At 39.5% G+C, this 19,850-nt stretch overlaps 1 protein-coding gene across 6 annotated transcripts in view; it reads right to left on the bottom strand.

Moving 5' to 3' along the window:
• The window catches only part of Mta3 (metastasis associated 1 family member 3), a 122,235-nt gene that overhangs the window by 83,877 nt on the left and 18,508 nt on the right, over window positions 1-19,850 (bottom strand). For all 6 annotated transcript variants that reach the window (XM_090337057.1, XM_090337050.1, XM_090337052.1 and 3 more), the window contains exon 4: window positions 3,982-4,108. In XM_090337057.1, coding sequence (XP_090193183.1) covers window positions 3,982-4,108 — 127 coding nt within the window. The remainder of the gene's footprint in view (window positions 1-3,981; window positions 4,109-19,850) is intronic.

Raw genomic sequence — 19,850 nt, forward strand, 5'->3', positions numbered from 1 at the left:
ATTATATGTCAGATATTGAGTACTCAATACCATGAGAGTCTTATCTCTAGTAAGCTCAGAAGAAACTACAAGTATAGCTGGGCATCTATAATACTAACTATTCAGGAGGTTGAGATCTGATGATGTGGTTCAAAGCCAGTCCAGGCATGAAATTTTAATCTCCAATTAACCAGTCAAAATTCAAAAGTGGCACTGTGGCTCAAGTGATAGAACACTAGCCTTGAGCACAAACCATATCAACAATAACAAAAGAATATGATCTTATGGATCTTTAGATCATAAAATAACAAGGAACAGAAAAAAAATCTGCAGGTTTTTAAACATTTTTATTCAGATTTATTTTCTGTTGTTAGACCACTTTGAACTGATGTGAAGAGCTCAAGGACAGCAACCAGGCCAAGTTCAAGCCCCATGACCCACCAAAGGGGGGGAAAAAAGAGGGAGGGAAAAAGAAAAGCAACTCATTATAAAAGAACAATTTAGAAGCAGTCTGGAATCTTTAAGATTATGATAGTGATGACAGCTATATGACTGTATTCTGGGGCCAAACTGACAACTGTTTAAAAGAATCTAAGGTTTCTTTTTTTGGGGGGGGGGGTCACAGGGCTTGAACTCTGGGCCTGGGTGTTGTCCCTGAGCTCTTCAGCTCAAGGCTACTGCCCAACCCTTGAGCCAAGCCCCACTTCCCCTTTTCTAGAGGTTAATTGGAGATAAGAGTCTCAGGTCCTTTTGTGCCTAGGCTGGCTTTGAACCTTGATTCTCAGATCTCAGTCTCCTGAGTAGCTAGGGTTACAGGCATAAGCTTTGAACTTTAATCCTCAGATCTCAGCCTCCAGAGTAGCTAGGGTTACAGGCATAAGCCATGCCAGATTAAGGTTTTCTTATACACTCAAAATAACAGATTATATCTGAAACTGGGCAGTCATATATACAGGTATATAATTTCTGAATAAACAATTTATGAGGTAGGATACTTTACAAGTTATTTAAGCATTTGTGCTTCAGTCTCATTTATAAAATGGAGATAACAACAGATCACCTTAAGAAGTTATTGAAAGGATTAGTATACATACAAAGCAACTAGAATAGTACCTATCATTAAAAACTCAATAAACATTACAACTTTTTAAAGCCAAATTCAATATGTATGAGCTATATATAAACCTGAGCTATGTATGAAACTGAATAAAGTATCTCAGTTTCACAGAGCAAACAATGCACAGCTATGTTTAGAAATAAAAGGCAACAACTGAATTAACCAGTACATCAACCTTCGCCACTTCTAAGTCGCTGAGCTGCCTTTCTCAAATGTTCAGTCTACTTATAGGTAAAGTACAGAATAAAAGATAGATGAATTATAGGATGAAAATGTATCTGTGAATCCCATGACATTAAAGAGCACTGAGTATCTGCTTTAAGAATATGTTAGTAATTAGTCATGCATGTACAGAAGATTGACTACAAAAATATAGACTGCTAATAGGTACAGCAGTTGGCATAACAATAATGTTTACAGTGCTTTATATTATATGCTTATCATCTATTATTAAATTACCTAAGTTACTGTGCTTGAGTAAAGTATGCTGCTTCTCTCGTCTTCCTTCAACTCTAAACATACTCTAAAGGGATTCTCACTGTTCAGATCTGGTCTCAGAAACAACATAGGCAAATCACTAACTCTACCCAGAAACATGTCCAAGTCTTGATTTTTCTCTCTCACTTCCACTGGAATCAGAAGGAACAAGTTCTCTCTCTGTCATAGCGGGAGGCTTATAGCAAGCATAGTGACTATTAAAATTCACAAACTACAAAGAACCTCAAGAATGCCTCAGTAAGACCTGCTTCTATGTTTCATATAGAACCAAGAAAATTCTGGCACTTAAGAATGTCCCTAAAAATAAAAGTTAGCATTCACCAGACTACTGATCTTTGCAGCCAAAGAACAGTGGGGCTTTAGTAATTTTCTCCTTTTAAAGCAGAAATAGATAGTACATGACTTCAACATTAGCAAAATATCAAGACCATTCCAATGTGCACTTGTTCTGCATCAGCATGTAGGCTAGTGAGCACAAACCCATGCCTTAGCCAGAGACTCGCCCTAACCCCCTTCAGCTGTTTCAAATGAGAGCTACAGATGAGAAAGTGTGACTCTCCACTACTCCCTATCAAGTGGAAAAAATAAAAGCATGTCTGTATCCTCAATCCAGAGCCTGTATCTTCATCATAACCTTCTCAGAAAACACTTCAAATTTACTAGACTCGAGTTTACTTATTACTTATCAAGCACTAAACAAGTTCTCTAACATGGAAAATACTTAGAAAGCAGTGACTGAAAGATCACACACACTCAATACATTCTATATTCCATAGAAGACTGTCTTGAGAACTCAATATCCTCTAATATACTCTCTCAGGCCTTATGACAGATCAAATTCACATTACTAGTTTTTCTGTTTCAGGCAATCTGTGAAAGGAAACCAACATTATCTGTTGTAAACAGATTCCATACTATTGAAAGGATAATAAAAAAATATATCCTTTATGCGTATGTTCTTTAAACTATTTGTCAGATTTTCATTCTGTTAAGATTCTTATAACTGGCCACATAACTCTTTGAGCTTAAAAAGCATCTTTATACCCTAGCTTCTTCCAATTAAATAATAAATGAATGTAGGTTTTTAGCATTTATAACATATATATGAAAAATACATATTATATACATATAATATATAATTATATATAGTTCTTATAAAATTGTATAAATCATATGTAAGCCAAAATTATATATATTCCATACTTATTAGAGATCTGTAATATAGACAGATATATAATAGAAAGATAAACTATAATATATCAAGCTATATATATTAATATTTTTTAATTTTAATTTTTTTTGTTGCATGTGTATGCCAGACCTCGGGCTTGAACCCAGGGCCTGGGCACTGACCTTGAACTTCTGTGCACAGGGCTAGTACTTTACCACTCAAGCCACAGCTCCTCTACCAGCTTTTGCACATGGCTTTTGCACACATGCACATACATGCACTCAAGCACACACACGCGCGTGCGCGCGCGCGTACACACACACCTTTAAAATAATCTGGTTTCAATCTCAAGTCCTGTAAAAATGAATGAGTGAATGAATGAGTGATTGCACGGAGCTGACGCCAGTAAATGAGTAACAAAAATATATATAAGTTTTCATCTCAGACAGCTTCAAAAGAATATTTAAAGCCATATATCCTGCAAGGTCACATATCCTACAGACAATAAAAAGTCACATGTCATACAAGTAACGTATCTGTAAATCAGATCCTGAATTCCAGCCATAGCATTCTCATACTTTATAATTATTGAGGAATCTGAAGTAGATTGCCAGCATTTCCCAACACAGTATCAGCTAGACATTTGCCTAGCATGATACTAAAGATAATCAAACTGTAAAAGTCAGGAATAAAAGTGAAAATAATGGGCTAGAAGTGTGGTCTAGTGGTAGAGTGCTTGCCTAGCATGCATGAAGTCCTGGGTTCAATTCCTTAGTACTACGTAACCAGAAAAAGTCAGAAAAGGTGCTGTGGCTCAAGTGGTAAGAGTGCTAGCCTTGAAGAAAGCCCAAAGACAGTGCTCAGGCTGAGTTCAACCCCCGGGACTGGCAAAATAATGATAATAATAATAATAATAATAATAATAATGATAATGTGCAGAACTTTTGCAAGACTTTAATATGTGAATATTTACAAATTCCAAGATAAAATTCTAGTATGATACCATTAGTATCCTAAGTTGAGTTAGAGGAGTTTGGAACATGCTTCAAAAATAGCCTTTTCCCCTCTGTACGTCACCGTTATAGTAATGGAAAAAAAAAAAAAGAAGAAAAGAAAAGAAAAAGAAGAAGAAAAAAAAAAGCTGAACATGCTTTCGGTTTTGTTCACAATATTAACAAATACAATAGAATAAAGAGTTCTTCTAAAGAGTTCTTACCTGATATGTGTTGCAGGGAGAGATTCATACTGGCGTGACAAAAAGAGTTCCCTATGTTTTAACTGATGTTTCTGCTTATCAGTTAAGTCAGTCTCAACTGTTGTTTCAGATTCTTCCTCAATTTCTTCTACACAAATGAAATGCAAAGAATTTATTAATATAAAGCATACTGGCTATTTGGTTATTGAATCAGAATTTTAAAAAGCTCAAATTTTCATTTGCTTCATAATAATCAACTATAAAACTATACATTAAATTTGTCTTTTTAATTACAACTATAAAACTAAGTCATTTGGACCCGAAAGAAGAAAATTCCAATTTAAAAATGGCAGCCAACTTATGTTGGGGGCTAGAGGCTCACATCTATCATCCTAGTTACTCAAGAGGCTGAGATGAGATCTGAGGATCATGATTTGAAGCCAGTCCCGTCTGTGAGACTTTTTTTTTTTTTTGGTCAGTCATGTGGATTATAGGTGTGAGCCACCAGCAAGGTGCTGTGAAACTCTTATCTCCAGTTAACTAAGAATATATGCTGAAAGTGGCACTCTGCTCACATAGTAGAGTGCTTGCCTTGAGCAAAAAAGCTCAAGAACAGAGTCCAGGCACTGAGTTCAAGTCCCAGGAGTAACAAACACATACAAAAAGGCAGCCAAAGCCAGGTGTATTCTTAGCTACTTGGGAGGCTGAGAACTAGGAGCTCAAAGTTTGAGGTTACCCCAAAAAGAAAAGTCTTGATTATCTAGGATGGAAATGACAAAATGACCCAGTGGTGATGGGAAGCCTAAAGGAGGAAGCAGATCACAGCTTAGACTACGAAGAAAGCAAGACTCTATCCTAAAAATAACTGCTGAAAAGAGAGAGATGGACATGAGGCTCAGCAGTACTGCGTCACCCTCAAGCCTTCAAACACTATTTCAGCAAGGGGATTGGGGGAGGAGATAGCTGAGCAGGCACAGTAGTTTATGCCTGTAATCCTAGCTACTCAGGATAGTGATTTAAGAGGATTGTGGCTGAAGACCAGACTGGGAAAATGTCTGCAAGACTACATCTTAACAGAAAAAGCTAGATTTGGTAGCATGCATCTATCATTCCAGCTACAGCAGGAAGTATAAACATGACTGTAGCCCAGGCCAGCCTGGGCAAAATGTGAGGCCCATCTCTAAACAACCAAGGCAAGACGCATTGGACACATAGCTCATGTGGTAGAGTGTCTGCCTAACAAGCATGAGACCCTGTGTTCAAACCTCAATACAGAGAGAAGGAAAAAAACAAAAAACAAAAAAGGGGCTAAGCCATTAGTGATAGTATAAGGCTACAATACATGCCTCCAACACGTTAGAGACTAAGATAGGAGAATCACAAGTTTGAGGCCAGTATGGGCTATAAAAATCCTGTCCCAAAAATCAAAAATAAGCTGAGCAAGGTGACTCATGCTTGTAATCCTAGCTACTCAGGAGACTGAGATCTTGAGGATCAAGGTTCAAGGCCAGCCAGGGCACAAAAGGACCTGAGACTCTGACCTCCAATTAACCTCTATAAAACAGAAAGTGGGGCTTGACTCAAGGGTAGGGCAGTAGCCATGAGCTAAAGAGCTCAGGGACAGGGATCCGGCCCCATGACCCACAAAAACAAACAAACAAACAAAAACATAAATTGGGTATTGGTAGCTCATTCTATAATCCTAATTACTCAAAAGGCTGAAATCTAAGGACTACAGGTCAAAGCCAACCTAAGTAGAAAAGTCTGACAAACTCTGAACTCCAATTAACAAAACAAGAAAAGAAAAGAAAGAAGAGAGGAAAAAGGGGAAAGGAAAACAGGAAGGAAGGAAGGAAGGAAGGGACGGAGGAAGGGAAGGAAGAGACGGAGGGAAGGAAGAGATGGAGGGAAGGAAGAGACGGAGGGAAGGAAGAGACGGAGGGAGGGTGGGCCGGGAGTGTGGTCTAGAGGTAGAGCGCTTGCTTAGCATGCACAAAGACAGTACCACATAACACAGAAAAAGCCAGAAGTGGTGCTGTGGCTCAAATGGTAGAGTGCTAGCCTGGAAAAAGCTTGAGGACAGTGCCCAGACCCTGAGTTCAAGCCCCAGGACTATGGCATGCATAAATAAATCAATAAACAAAACAAACAAACAAATAGAAGGGAGAGAGAGGGGGAGGAGAGGCCAAGCTGGAGGCATAGATTAAGTGGTAGTGCTAGCCAGAATGAAAAAAGCCAAGGAGGAGCACAACCAGCAACAACACAAAAACTAAGTAACAAAAAGTTAAAGAACAAAAAACAAAGCTGGGAGCTAGTGGCTCATACCTACAATCTTAGCTACTCAGGAGGTTGAGATGTGAGGATTACCATTCAAAGTCAACTGGGGCACTAAAGAATGTGAGATTCTAATCTCCAATTAATCTCTAGAAAATGGGAAGTAGGGCTGTGGCTCAAGGAGTAGGGTGGTACCCGTGAGCTGAAGAGCTCAGGGACAGCGCCCAGGCCCGAGTTCAAGCCCCATGACCCACATACACACATACACACACACACAAAAAAAAAAATCTTTGAAAGACCATGCCTTTTCTTTGCAGAGAGAAAAACAGAAAAAGAAAGCAAACAAAGAAGTCATTCAAAAAAATTTCCCAGCAGAGAGCATGGTTTCTATCTGTAATTCCAGATACTTGGGGGGGGGGATGTCAATGTTAGAAAAATCAGATTAGTGACCAGTCCCAGACAAAACATTAGATAGAACCCACTTCCACAAACAAGGCAGTTGAGACAGTGAATCCCTTGTGAGAGATGTCAACCTGAGCAAAAGCACAAGACCAGTGGCTCAATGAACATAACTTCATAAAGAAGGAAATAAAAGCTGGGCACCAGTGGCTTACATTGGTAGTTCTAGTTACTCATGAGGCTGAAATCTAAGGATCGTGGTTTGAAGCCACCCCAGGCAGAAAAGTCCCCATGAAACTCTTATCTCCAAGTAACCACTCAAAAACTGGAAGTGGCACTGTGGTTCAAGTGGCAGGGTGCTAGCCTTGAGCACCAAGAGGCTCAGGCCCTGATTTCAAGCCCTACAAACAACAAAAAAAGGGGGTAGAGAGCTGGTTAGGACAGTGACTGCTCAGCAAGCTTAAAGACTGCAGTAGTATGAGAGAAGAAAGGGAAGAAACTTGTCCTTTCTGAACAAGACTGGCCTTCACAAAGCCCTCACATACTTAATTCTTTAATGAAGAAAAATTAAGAATTTAAGATCATAAAAATTTTTGGTAAGAAAAACAATTCACCTACAAAGAAACTGTAATCAGAATGGAATCTACTTGTGAATAACAACACTATGCTAAGATGGTAGTACAACACTATTCGAAGAAAAAAACTATATTCAAGTAGAATTGTATAGCAGTCAATTTACTACATCTTTTCACTCATTCCACCAGCATTTATCAAGTACTTCATCAAGTACTGTTCAATGTGTTAAGGATACTTGGATCAGCAAAAAAGGGATGGGAAAACAAGAAAAAAAGTGTTGTGTGTATGTGTGGGTTTTTTTTTTTTTTGGAAGAGGTGAGAGAGTCTTTTCTGAGACAGTATTTCAGTATATAGCAAACTCGGGCAGTCTAAATTCAAGACTGTCCTGTCTCTACCTCCTACTTCCCACTGTCTAGGAATATAGGCAACAGCCCTCATCAAGTCTAGCTACTGTACATGCTGCATTTCTTTTTTATGTTCACTTATGTTCATTTCTATTTTTCTTTTCATTTTTATTAGCTTGTATTAGTTATACTGAAGAGGATTTTGTTGTTACATTTCCACACAGCTACATACTATTGTTAACACTATATTTTATAATCTCTTTACAGAAAAAAAGCATCACTAATATCACTCACAATTTCATTTAATTTAAGCTACACCTGGAATATACTATGTGGATATAATAGTGAGCACTGAGGACTCAAGAGAGTGAGTCTACTCTGAATTAGGAGGGGATGGGCTGGTTTTTCACAAAGAAGCAGAACCACTAAGGTAAGCTTTGAACATGCCTAAAGACCTTAACTTTGAGACACCAACGGGTGGCACATATACAGCAACACATCTGGTTTTCACAATTCTTATTTTAGAACCCAAGATAAAAGAGATTTTTTTTTTAACCAGTTCTGGCTTGAAGTCAGAGCCTGAGCAGTGTCCTTGGCCTTTCTCAAGGTTAGAACTCTACCACTTGAATCATATCATCACTTCCACCTTTTTTAATATGTATGTGGTAACCAGGTCTTCCTGCATGCTAGGCAAGCATTCTATCACTAGGCCAAACTTCCAGCCCCAAAGAGATTTAAAAAAAAAAAATCAAAAATAGTCCACTAGCAATTCTTTTTTTTTTTTTTGCCAGTCCAGGGCCTTGAACTCAGGGTCTGAGCACTGTCCTTGGACTTTCTCAAGCCTAGAGCTCTATCACGTAAGCCATAACACCATTTCCGGCTTTTCCTATGTATATGGTACTGAGGAATCGAATCCAGGTCTTCATGCATGCTAGGCAAGCACTCTTACCGCTAGGCCAAACTCCCGGCCTCCAGTAGCAATCCTTTCTAGCAATTCTTTTTAACTGCATATTCTAACAAATAGGTTTTGTCAGATCTTTCCTACTTTTAAATTTTCAAAACAAACCTGAAAAACTGATCTAAAAGCCTCAGTTAGTGCAAAGAAAGAACAAGGCAATTTAAGACTATTTGAATGTTCTTTTTAATGAACTACTCAAAAGGGAAATACAGCACTAAAGGAACCATTTACTTGCAGGTTAATAACATTTCACCAGCAGAGATCAATGAAGTCATTTGCACTGGTACTATCAGTACAGTACCATCAAATATATACAAAATTATTTTTGTCAGTCATGGGGCTTGAACTCTGGACCTGAGCACTGTCCCTGAGCTCATCAGCTCAAGGCAAATGCTCTACCACTTGAGCCACAAAACCAGTTCTGGTTTTCTGGTGATTAATTGGAGAGTCTCATAGACTTTCATGTCCAGGCTGGCTTTGAACTGACCCTCAGATCTCAGCCTCCTGAGTAGCTAGGATTACAAGCATGAGCCACCAGCACCCTGCAAAATTATATATTTTTTAAAATTACTTTTGATTTTGCCAGTCCTGGGTCTAGAACCCAGGTCCTGGGCTCTGTCCCTGAGTTTCTTTGTGCTCAAGGCCTGCATTCTACCACCTGAGTCACAGTGCTGCTTCTGGTGTTTCCTGAGTCGTTTATTGGAGATAAGACTATCACAGACTTTCCTGTGAGGGTTGGCTCCAAACCACAATCCTCAAATCTCAACTCCTGAGTAGCTAGGACTACAAATGTAAGCCATCAACACATGGTTCAAAATTATACTTTTTATATAATTAGATTTGATGTACTGTTGTTATCGAAGACAAAGCTAATTGAATTCTAATGGGTACCCTACAGAGCTAAAATACAATCAAGCGCTACAAATAGTAAAAAACAGCAAAATCTTTCTTCCTTCCCTTTCTCCCTCAATCCCTCCCTCCCTTCTTTCCTTCTCTCCTTCCCTCCCTTCTTTTTGGTCATTTAGTTTTCCTTGAAACCAGAACCTGCACATCTAGCCAAATGCTCTACCACTGAACTGCCCTCCAGCCCCAAATCTTATTCTCTTACACAACACTGTGGTGCAAGCTGAAAAGGACTAAAAATTCTTTAGTCCAACCTAACCAGAGACAGAAATGACCACAAAAGTCTTTCGATATTAATGTCCCTAAAGAATTCTATTTATTTAAACTTACTTTTAATTTTCATTTACATATTTCTATAAATTTGTTCTAGCTCAAAATCTGGAATGAATGATTATAACAACATTCTAGAAACATTGAGCAATAGCAGAAATTAGCATTTAGACAAGGAACATTTTAAAAGACCTAATATAACCATCACAGTAAAAAATCATGTGCATTGGGCTGGGTATATGGCTCAATTGTATAGCACATGCTAGCATGCAGGAGGCCCCAGGGTGGATTCCAACACCATAAAATTTTTTAAATTAAATTCATATAAATCATTTTAAAAATCATTTTACCAAGCTTGATGGAATTCTAAATTTATTCTCAAATACTACAGAAATAGAGACAATGAATTATCAAATAATTTACCATATTTCCTTTACAGGAAACATTTTCAGAAGCATTTCAGTGACTAGCAATAAGTCACTGGAAGTAGAGAGAAGAAAGATAGTATATGGAAATTATACAAAAGTGTTGTTTAGGAGCCGGGAGTTTGTCCTAGTGGTAGAGTGCTTGCCTAGCATGCACAAGGACCCGGGTTCAATTCCTTGGTACCACATACATAGAAAAAAGCCAGAAGTGGTGCTGTGGCTCAAGTGGTAGAGCTTTAACCTTGAGAAAAACCCAAGGACAGTGCTCAGGTCCTGAGACTAAGCCAGGACTGGCAAGAAAGAAAGAAAGAAAGAAAGAAAGAAAGAAAGAAAGAAAGAAAGAAAGAAAGAAAGAAAGAATTGTTTAAAGTTTTGAAGAAAAATGAAGACCAGTCACTGGTGGCTCACACCTGTAGTCTCTAGCTAATCAAGAAGCTGAGATCTGAAAATCACAGTTCAAAGTAGCCCAGGAAGTAAAGTTTGTGAGATGTATATCTCCAATTATCTCCACAAAAAAAAAAATTGTAAGTGGAGTTGTGGCTCCAAGTCATAGAGCCATAGCCTTGAGGGGGGAAAAAAAAGAAAAGAAAAAGCTCAGGGACAGGGACAGCACCCCCAGGTGAGTTCAAGTCCTAGGACCAACAATAGACAGACAGACAGAAATAATGTTATTTCTTTAGATCTTGTGTGTGTGTGCCTGCCAGGCTGTGCCTTACCAGTACTGGGGCTTGACTCAAGACTTGAGTGCTGTCCTTCAGCTTTTATGCTCCAGGCTGGTGCCACTTGAGCCACAGTACAACCTCCAGCTTTCTGATGATTAACTGAGTTAAGCATCCCACAGACTTTCCTGCCTGTAATGGCTTCAAACTGTGATCTTCAGATTTCAATATCCTGAGTAGTTAGGATTGCAGACAAACAGTACCTATAAGATCTGTTTTCACTGTATGTACCATATAATTAATGTGTGATCCACCAAGGCGCGCGCGCGCGCACGCGCACGCACGCACACAGTCAAAAGTCCCCAAAGCTGCATGTAGGCTTAGAAAACTAGACTCAGAAAAGAAATCCATCTTGTTGAGTCATTTAGAGTGCCTGAGAACCCTACTACAGGAATTGGACTTCAACAGTAGGTTACACTCAAGGACTCATTCAAACTTTTAGCAAGCTGGGCACTGGTGGTTCAATCCTATAATCCTAGCCACTCAGAAGTCTAAGATCTGAGGATGGTGGTTCGAAGTCAGCCAGTGTAGAAAAGTCCCCATGAGAGTCTTATCTCTAATAAACCACTCAAAATGCAAGGTGGCACTGGCTCAAGTGGTAGAGTGCTAGCCATGAGCACAGACATGCGCAGGGACATCATCCAGGCCCTGAGTTTAAGCCCCACAACTGACCAAAAAATATAGAGACTGGGTATGTAACCCAGAAGTGGCTGATGAATGAAATCAACTAAGTGTCCTGGTATCAGTGGCTCATACCTGGCATCCCAGCTACTCAAGACACAGATTTGAGGATCAAGGTTCAAAGCCAGATGAACAGACAAATCCATGAGACTCATATCCATTAAACCACCAAAAAGCCAGAAAAATAAAGGCAGCTCAAATGGTAAGGCAACAGCCATCAGCAGAAAACCTAAGTCCTGAATTCAAGCTTTAATACCAGTGTGTGGTACATACACACAGAGACATGCATACATACAGTGAGCAGTAAGGTTCAGGACAGCCACTACTGACTGATTCTGGGATCTTAGCCAGAAACTGAGTTTCATTCCAGATAGGTAAGAATTATAATTCTTACATGTTAACTTGGGGAATTCAGGCAAAAAAGCGAGTTTTCCATAAATTATTCAAAAGTACCTTAGAGGAAATGTACTGATTACCTGACTAATTTAACTGTAACCCCTCTGTAATCAACTTTACAATAATTTTTTTTTAATTTTAAAAAAGGTGAGGGGCAGGGGTCAGGAGTTTGGCCTAGTGGTAGAGTGCTTGCCTAGCATGCACGGAGGCCTGGGTTCGATTCCTCTGGGTTCGATTCCTCGGTACCATATACATAGAAAAAAGCCAGAAGTGTTGCTAAGGCTCAAGTGGTAGAGCTCTAGCCTTGAGAAAAACCCAAGGACAGTGCTCAGGCCCTGAGCTCAAGCCCAGGACTGGCAAAAAAAAAAAAAAAAAAAAAAAAAGGTAACAATAAAAATAAGTGAAGAAAAAAAAAGGTAACAATAAAAATAAGTGAAGAAAAAAAAGATGGGGGTAAAGTACCCTTAGGTAAATTCAGGTTAATATTTAAATAAAATAGTGCTCACAGCAATGAGATGTGAGCTGATAAAAATTATATAGAAAAGCAGGCAGTTAAAAAAAAAAAGAACGCCCGTACTTGTATTTAACGATTACCTAAGTTTTAAGACTTATTATACTGAAAATAGCTCAGTGATGATGTAACTCATTTTTGCCTTGGTAAGGAAAGAGAGAAATCCTCAAAAATAGAGTTTGCAATTTAATTACAGCTAAAAGGAATTTAAAAAATGAGATTTCAGGGAACTAAAATGAATGCAGAAAACAATTTGGCAGCTTAAGACCAAGTTATCAGCATATCAAAGTCAATTACAATTTTACTGCTAGCAATAAACATACATAAGTAGAAATTAAGAAAACAATTCTACTATGGTAGCTCCAAAAAGAATAAAACACTTAGTAATGTTTTTAAAAAGAAAAAAAAACTTTTGTGCTTAAAATTACAGAACATCGTAAAGACCAAATAGATGAAAAACAACCCATGTTAACAGGATGGAAGAGTTGATATTATTTTGGTCTACAGACCAATGTTACATCTGGCAATATTTCAACTATTTCATTCACAAGAATTAACATATTAACATGTAAATTCATATGGACACATAGAGGACCAAGCAGAGCCAAAATAATCTTGAATTAGAACAAATTTAAGGACCAGGAATAGCTAAGTGGCAGTGTAAGCTCACAGATCTAGATAAAACCAACAATCACATCTTAAAACTACAACATACTGGTAATAGGATAGATAGCGAGCTCTACAGAGTACAAGTAAACAGATGACAGTACAGAAACACTCCTGTGCACAAATGGTTAACTGGGGTGTGTGTGTGTGTGTGTGTGTGTGTGTGTGTGTGTGTGTGTTCATCTTGGAGCTTGAACTCAGGGTGTGGACACTATCCTTGACTTTTTTTCTCTCAAGATTAGCATTCTACTAGGTAGGCCACAGTTCCACTTCCTGGTTAAACTGACTTTTTTTTTTTTTGAGGGGGGCAGTCCTGGGGCTTAAACTCGGGGCATGGGCACTGTCCCTGAGCTGCTTTTGCTCAAAGCTAGCACTCTACCATTTGAGCCATAGCTCTACTTTGGGCCTTTTCTGTTTATGTGGTTTGAGCAATCAAACCCAGGGCTTCATGCATGCTAGGCAAGCACTCTACCACTAAGCCACAGCCCCCACCAGCCCCTGGTTAACTGATTTTTTTCGGGGGGGGGGGGGTCCATTGTGGGACTTGAACTCTAGGCCTGGGCATTGTCCCTGAGCTCTTCAGTTCAAGGCTACTGTCCTATCCCTTGAGCCACAGTGCCACTTCCAGTTTTTTGGTGGTTAATTGGAGATAAGAGTCTTAAGGACTTTAGTGCCTGGGCTGGCTTTGAACCAGGATCCTCAGATTTCATCCTCCTGAGTAGCTAGGATTACAGGCATGAGCTATCACGCCTGGCTTTAAAACAAGAGTGTCAGTAGACTTTTCACTGGTAAGAAAGAAAATAGAAAATAATCTTTTCAGCAAATGGTGCTAGATACTCACATGCACAAGAATGAGGATGGATGCCTGACCCTCACACCGTACACGAAATTGAACTAAAAATAGATCAAATAGACAAAAAATCTACAAGAGCTAAAAAAAAACAACTTGTAAACGTCTCAGAAAAAAAAGATAATAAATCTTCATTAACTTAAGAATAGGCAATACTTTCTTGCCTATTCTACAAAAAAATGCTAAAATAAAAAAGGCATCACAAGGGCCGAAAGCATAGCCTGGTGGCAGAGTGCTTGCCTAGCATACTTGAAGCCTGGGTTTGATACCTCAGTACCACATACTCAGAAAAAGCCAGAAGTGGTGCTAGGGGCTCAAGTGACAAAGCACTAGTCTTGAGGAAAAAGTTTCCAAGGACACTGCCCAAGCCTGAGTTCAAGCCTCAGGAGGCCTGGCCAAAAAAAAAAAAAAAAATATCAGAAGCACACATTCTGTTATCTAAGAGTGATATCATCACATGTCTTTTCATATGTCATAACCTCATAGACTCCAAAAGGGAAGTCAGGAAAGAATGCATTCAAATTTTTTTTTTACTGAAAGACTAACATGAAATGGAAAAAAAAAAATCTGCCTGGAACAAGTCCTTTTGTTTTTTTCTTTACTTGCTTTAAGAAGCCTGTCACAGAAATTTTATCTTCATATTGTAAGATACTATGACTCATCAGCAAAAGTTTGGATCCCATCAGAAATTTAAGCTATTTCTGCTTTACATTTATTCAAAGAACACTGCATCTGGTAGAGACTGCTCAATCTTATAATAAATGCAAAGTCCATCTGGAATTTTATACAACCTTAACATGTCACCATGCATTTCTCACTTGCTATCAACTGTAAAACTCAGAAAACAAAATAAAGAATTAGAAGTCCTCAAATTATCCACCACCACCAGCATGTCATTTTCCCCAATTCATTACCAACTCAGCAGCCACCATCTTCCTAAAGCACAATTGAACGCCTTCCACACTTCAATTGAAAACAAAAACTCCTCCCAAGCATCTAAACATTATTCAGGAAAAAACAAAACAAAACTGAACTTTATGGTTTAAATCTGAAGATCAAGAGCCATTTTCTCCCTTCAACTTAATTCCAAGCCAAAAAAAAAGAAAAAGGGAAATTTACTTATAGCCCTTGTCTCTTAACATGTTCTGGGAATACCAAGAAGATAAAGATTAATATGTTCTGGACCACACACACACCTGCAAGTACAGTCAGTAATAAATTAATAAATAAAGCAAGCCAGGCATGGTGGCTCACACCTGCAATCCTAGCTACTCAAGAGGCTGAGATCTGAAGGTCAAGGTTGAAAGCCAGCCCGGGCACTAAAGTCCATAAGGCTCTTATCTCCAATTAACCACTAGATAACCAGAAGTGGAGCTGTGGCTCAAGGGGTAGGGTGGTAGCCTTGAGCTGAAGAGAGGAGGGATAGAGCCAGGCCAAGAGTTCTAACCCTATGACCGACAGGGAAAAAAAAAAATGGCAAGAAGCAACACTGCTTGAGGAATGAACAGGGACCTCTATACCTGTATAGAGGTAATACATGTTTGTATTAAGATGTGAAGAAGACAGGGGTTAAAGGATGGCACATCTCCTATAACAGGAGAATACTATCTCTGGCTGAGGATAGCTTATGTACTTACTCTCAACTTGAGCTTATCCTATCAATGCCTACTTTCATCACCACATCCAGGTAAGTAGATCAGCTGAGATCCTCACTAGAGTGAAACTAGAAGTCCTCATTTAGAGGACTATCCAGTAAACAAATGTGTAAAAGCATAAAAAAATGATAAGCAATATTGGTGAAAATAAATCTAAAAATAAAAAAAATGATAAGCGAAGTAATCCAAGCTACTCAGGAGGCTGAGATCTAAGGATTATGGTTTGAAGCCACCCTGGGCAAGAAAGTCCCTGAGACTTTTATCTCCAATTAACCACTAGGAAACTGGAAGTGGCACTATGATTTCAAATGGCTTTGAGCAAAAAAGCTCAGAGACAGCTCCCAAGCCCTCAGTTCAAGCCCCAGAACAAACAAATAAAAAGGTATGCTTTAGGGGCCTGGAGTTTGGCCTAGTGGTTAAAGTGCTTGCCTAGCATGCATGAAGACCCGGGTTCAATTCCTCGGTACCACATACATAGAAAAAAAGCCAGAAGTGGTGCTGAGGCTCAAGTGGTAGAGCTCTAGCCTTGAGAAAGTCCAAGGACAGTGTTCAGGCCCTGAGCTCAAGCCCAGGACTGGCAAAAAAAAAAAAAAAAAGGTATGCTTTACCATCCACTGTATTAAAACATTTTCATACGAGTGGAATTCCTGCTTTTACCTAAACAGGAACCCATATTAGAACCCTCCCCAATACAAAACAATGAACACAAGACACAGAAAACAAGTGTTTTTCAACACTGGGCCATGAAGGACTGTGATCTCTGAGAGATAGGAAATAAAACAGGTAAGCCTGATACTGGCCCTTGTTCACTGCCTTTGAGTTTTCCAAAGTAGACAGAAGTGTAAACTAAGGTAGAGCCTCTCAGATTCACTGCCTTGACAAAGCAAACTAAGGGACCAAAAATAAAGAAAACAACCAGAGTTCAGAAGACAGAGTAGCAGAGAAGAAAAAGTTGGACAAGAAACCTAAAAGCCTATAGGGAGACCTCCTAAAAGATGAAATCATATGAATGTGCCTGTACTCATACCAGGCTATGAGTACACATGCATTGAGTACACAGCAAGATCATGCCCCAATAATGGGAAATATAATTAAGCTTAGGACCTACTCAACAATATGTATACAACAACTGAACCATCAGGCTGTTTCCAAATATCTCTGTATCCCTGAACACAGTTCAAGACAATGTATACGTATACAAAAATGTCCAGAGCCAAGTGTCACCCCATGGCATGCACCTGTAGTCACAGCTACCTTGTGGGCCATAAGGCAGTGGATCACCTGAACCCAATGGTTCAAAGCCCTCTTGATACTTTGAGATCCTGAGAAGAGAGAAAGAAGAAACATTCCAGTGTAGCTGAACTCTTCATAGTCGAATACATTGTGTCAGTATTGGGCACAGTTCCCTTAGGCTCACACCTATAATACTAGCTACTCAGGAGACAAAATCTGAAGATTGGAGATCTGAAGATTGTGGTTCAAAGCCAGCCCAGGCATGAAAGTCCATGAGATTATTGTCTCCTATTAACCACCAGAAAACAGTAGGTAATGGCTCAAGTGGTAGAGTGCTAGTGTTAAGCTGAAGAGCTCAGGGATGGTGCCCAGGCCCAGAATTCAAGCCCCATGACTGACAAAGAAACAAATAACAGAGGCTTACACCTGGCTACTAAGAAGGCTGAGATCTGAAGATTACAGTTCAAGCTATCCTGGACAGATACTCTACCAATTCACCAACCAAAACAAAATAAACAAACAAACAAAAAACCCTAAACAGGAAGTATGGCTCAAGTTGTATAGTACAAGCTGTGAGTGGAAAAAGCCAAGCAAGAGTACAAGGTCCTGATTCTTATGCCCAGGCACACAGCACACACATACAAAAAGCTTTTGTTAGCTATGAGTTAACTGTAGAACTTTCAACTGAAAATTCAGTTTTCAGGGGTTGTTAAGTCAGTAATATGGATATATACTTAATATACAAGTAACCCTGTGTTGGATACCTACCGCCAAAAAATAATTTAGTGAAGAGATTTGAGGAATTTTGTTTTGCAGAGTATTGACTATATAGCCCAAGTTGGCCTTGAATGCTTGAACTACGTCCTGAATGCTGGAAATACAAGTATGTACAATTATCCCAACTCTCTCCTTTCTTCTTCTCCCCTTCCCTGCCACAGTCCTGTGGCATGTTTTCAGGGCCTGGGCACTGTTCTGAGCTTCTTTTGCTCGAGGCTAGCACTCTCCCAATTGAGCCACAGTGCCATTTCCCACTTTTTCTGCTTATGTTGTACTGAGGAACTCAGAACTTCATGAATGCCAGCCAGACAAGCACTCTACCACTAAGCCACATTCCCAGCCTGCTCTTTTTTGTTGTTGGTGGTGGTGGTGGTGATGGTGGTGTTCATGGGGCTTGAACTCTGGGCCTGGGCACTGTTCCTGATCTCTTCAGCTACCCCCTGGGCCTGGGAGTTGTCCCTGAGCTCTTCAATCCAAGGCCACAGCCCTATCCCTTGAGCCAAGTGCCACTTTTTGTTTTTCTAGTGGTTAACTGGAGAGAAGAGTGTCTTGCATTCTTTAGTGCCTGGGCTGGCTTTGAACCTCAATCATCAGATCTCATCCCCTGGTGTAGTTCAGATTACAGGCGTGAGCCACCGTGCTCTCCTTTGTTTTATAGCCTGTCCTGGGGCTCTGGGGCCTGGGTGCTATCCCTGAGCTCCTTTTTGTTCAAGGCTAGCGCTTTACCACTACAGCCACAATGCACTTCCAGCTATTTTTTTGTGTGATCAATTGAGTAAGAGTCTCTCTGGCTGGCTTCAAACCATGATCCTCAGCTCTCAGCCTCCTATCTAGCTAGGACTACAAGGCATGAGCCACCTGGTCATTCCTTTTTTTTTTTTTTTTGCCTGTTCTGGGCACTGAGAAACAGGCAGCCTAGAAAAAACAAGGAAAAAAGCCTCACAGGCAGAAGGCATAGAAAGCTACAAGCATGAGGTTACCCAGAACTGTCTTGAAACCAGTCAGCCAAGGCACAGTGAAGGGTAATAAATGGGTGTAGTAGGCTCTGGGAAGAAGTCTGTAGCAGTACAGCAGGAAGCTACAGAGTACTCTAGAGAGGGAACAAAGCAGGAGAGTCTGGAATCTGCGTAAGATTGTCCCAATGGCTTAGCATGATGTGGAGAGTTCATCTCCTGGTCTTGAAGCACAAGGCTGAACCCGTTCACAGGCACAACCCTATTCACACTGCACCAGAGAAAAAAAAGGAGAGACAGAGATTTTAAGAGATAATATACAAGGTCCTTCTAAGGTCTGAAACTATATGGTCTGAAGTGAGAAACAAGAAAATGTTTTAGGCTATATAAAGGTAATATATAAAAGTAAAAGCACTCGCAGAATTAGAAATAGGTGGGGGAAGGAGTGTACCTTCAGCAATGAAGCATTAGCATGCATAAACTCTGGACTTAACCTCCAGCCTGGCCACGAGGGGGAAATAGTGTACTAGTACACATATTACTGTAAATAGATTGAAATTCAATGCATATACTTCAGCAAAATAGAAAAAGAACAACTTGTGGGAAGTTTTAGATTAGCTTCTCTAACTACAAAAATTGTTATTCAACTAGTCATATGAAAATATAAAACATGAATATGTAGTTTTCCAAGCCACAAATTAAAACATACAATTATGAAAGTATAGCTAAATTAATACCTTTAAAAATACTATAAAACCTATTAAAATGCCTCATTTAATTATCAATAAGCAACATGACATAAACTTTAATGTATTAACACAGTATTTGTTTAATAAAATAGAAGCCATTACCACTCAAAAGAGCTAATCAATAAGAAAATGTGTACCATAAAACATAATTAATGCAGCAATAAACCTTTGTGATATTTACAGGTGATAATAATCTGACTAATGAAACATAAATTTGCCATGACAGCTAATTATAAAATATCATTCCCAAAAATAAAAGCATTATGCTGGGGGGCCGGGAGTTTGGCCTAGTGGTAGAGTGCTTGCCTAGCATGCACGAGGACCCGGGTTCAATTCTTCGGTACCACATACATAGAAAAAAGCCAGAAATGGTGCTGAGGCTCAAGTGGTAGAGTTCTAACCTTGAGAAAGTCCAAGGACAGTGCTCAGGCCCTAAGCTCAAGCCCACATTATGCTGGGCACCAATGGCTCATGCCTGTAATCCTCACCTCTCAGGAGGCTGAGATCTGAGGACCAAGGTTCAAAACAAAGTCCATGAGACTCTATCTTCA

This window comes from Megascapheus bottae, chromosome 7, assembly GCF_031878675.1.
Source record: "Megascapheus bottae isolate mThoBot1 chromosome 7, mThoBot2.hap1, whole genome shotgun sequence".
Lineage (NCBI taxonomy): Eukaryota > Metazoa > Chordata > Mammalia > Rodentia > Geomyidae > Megascapheus > Megascapheus bottae.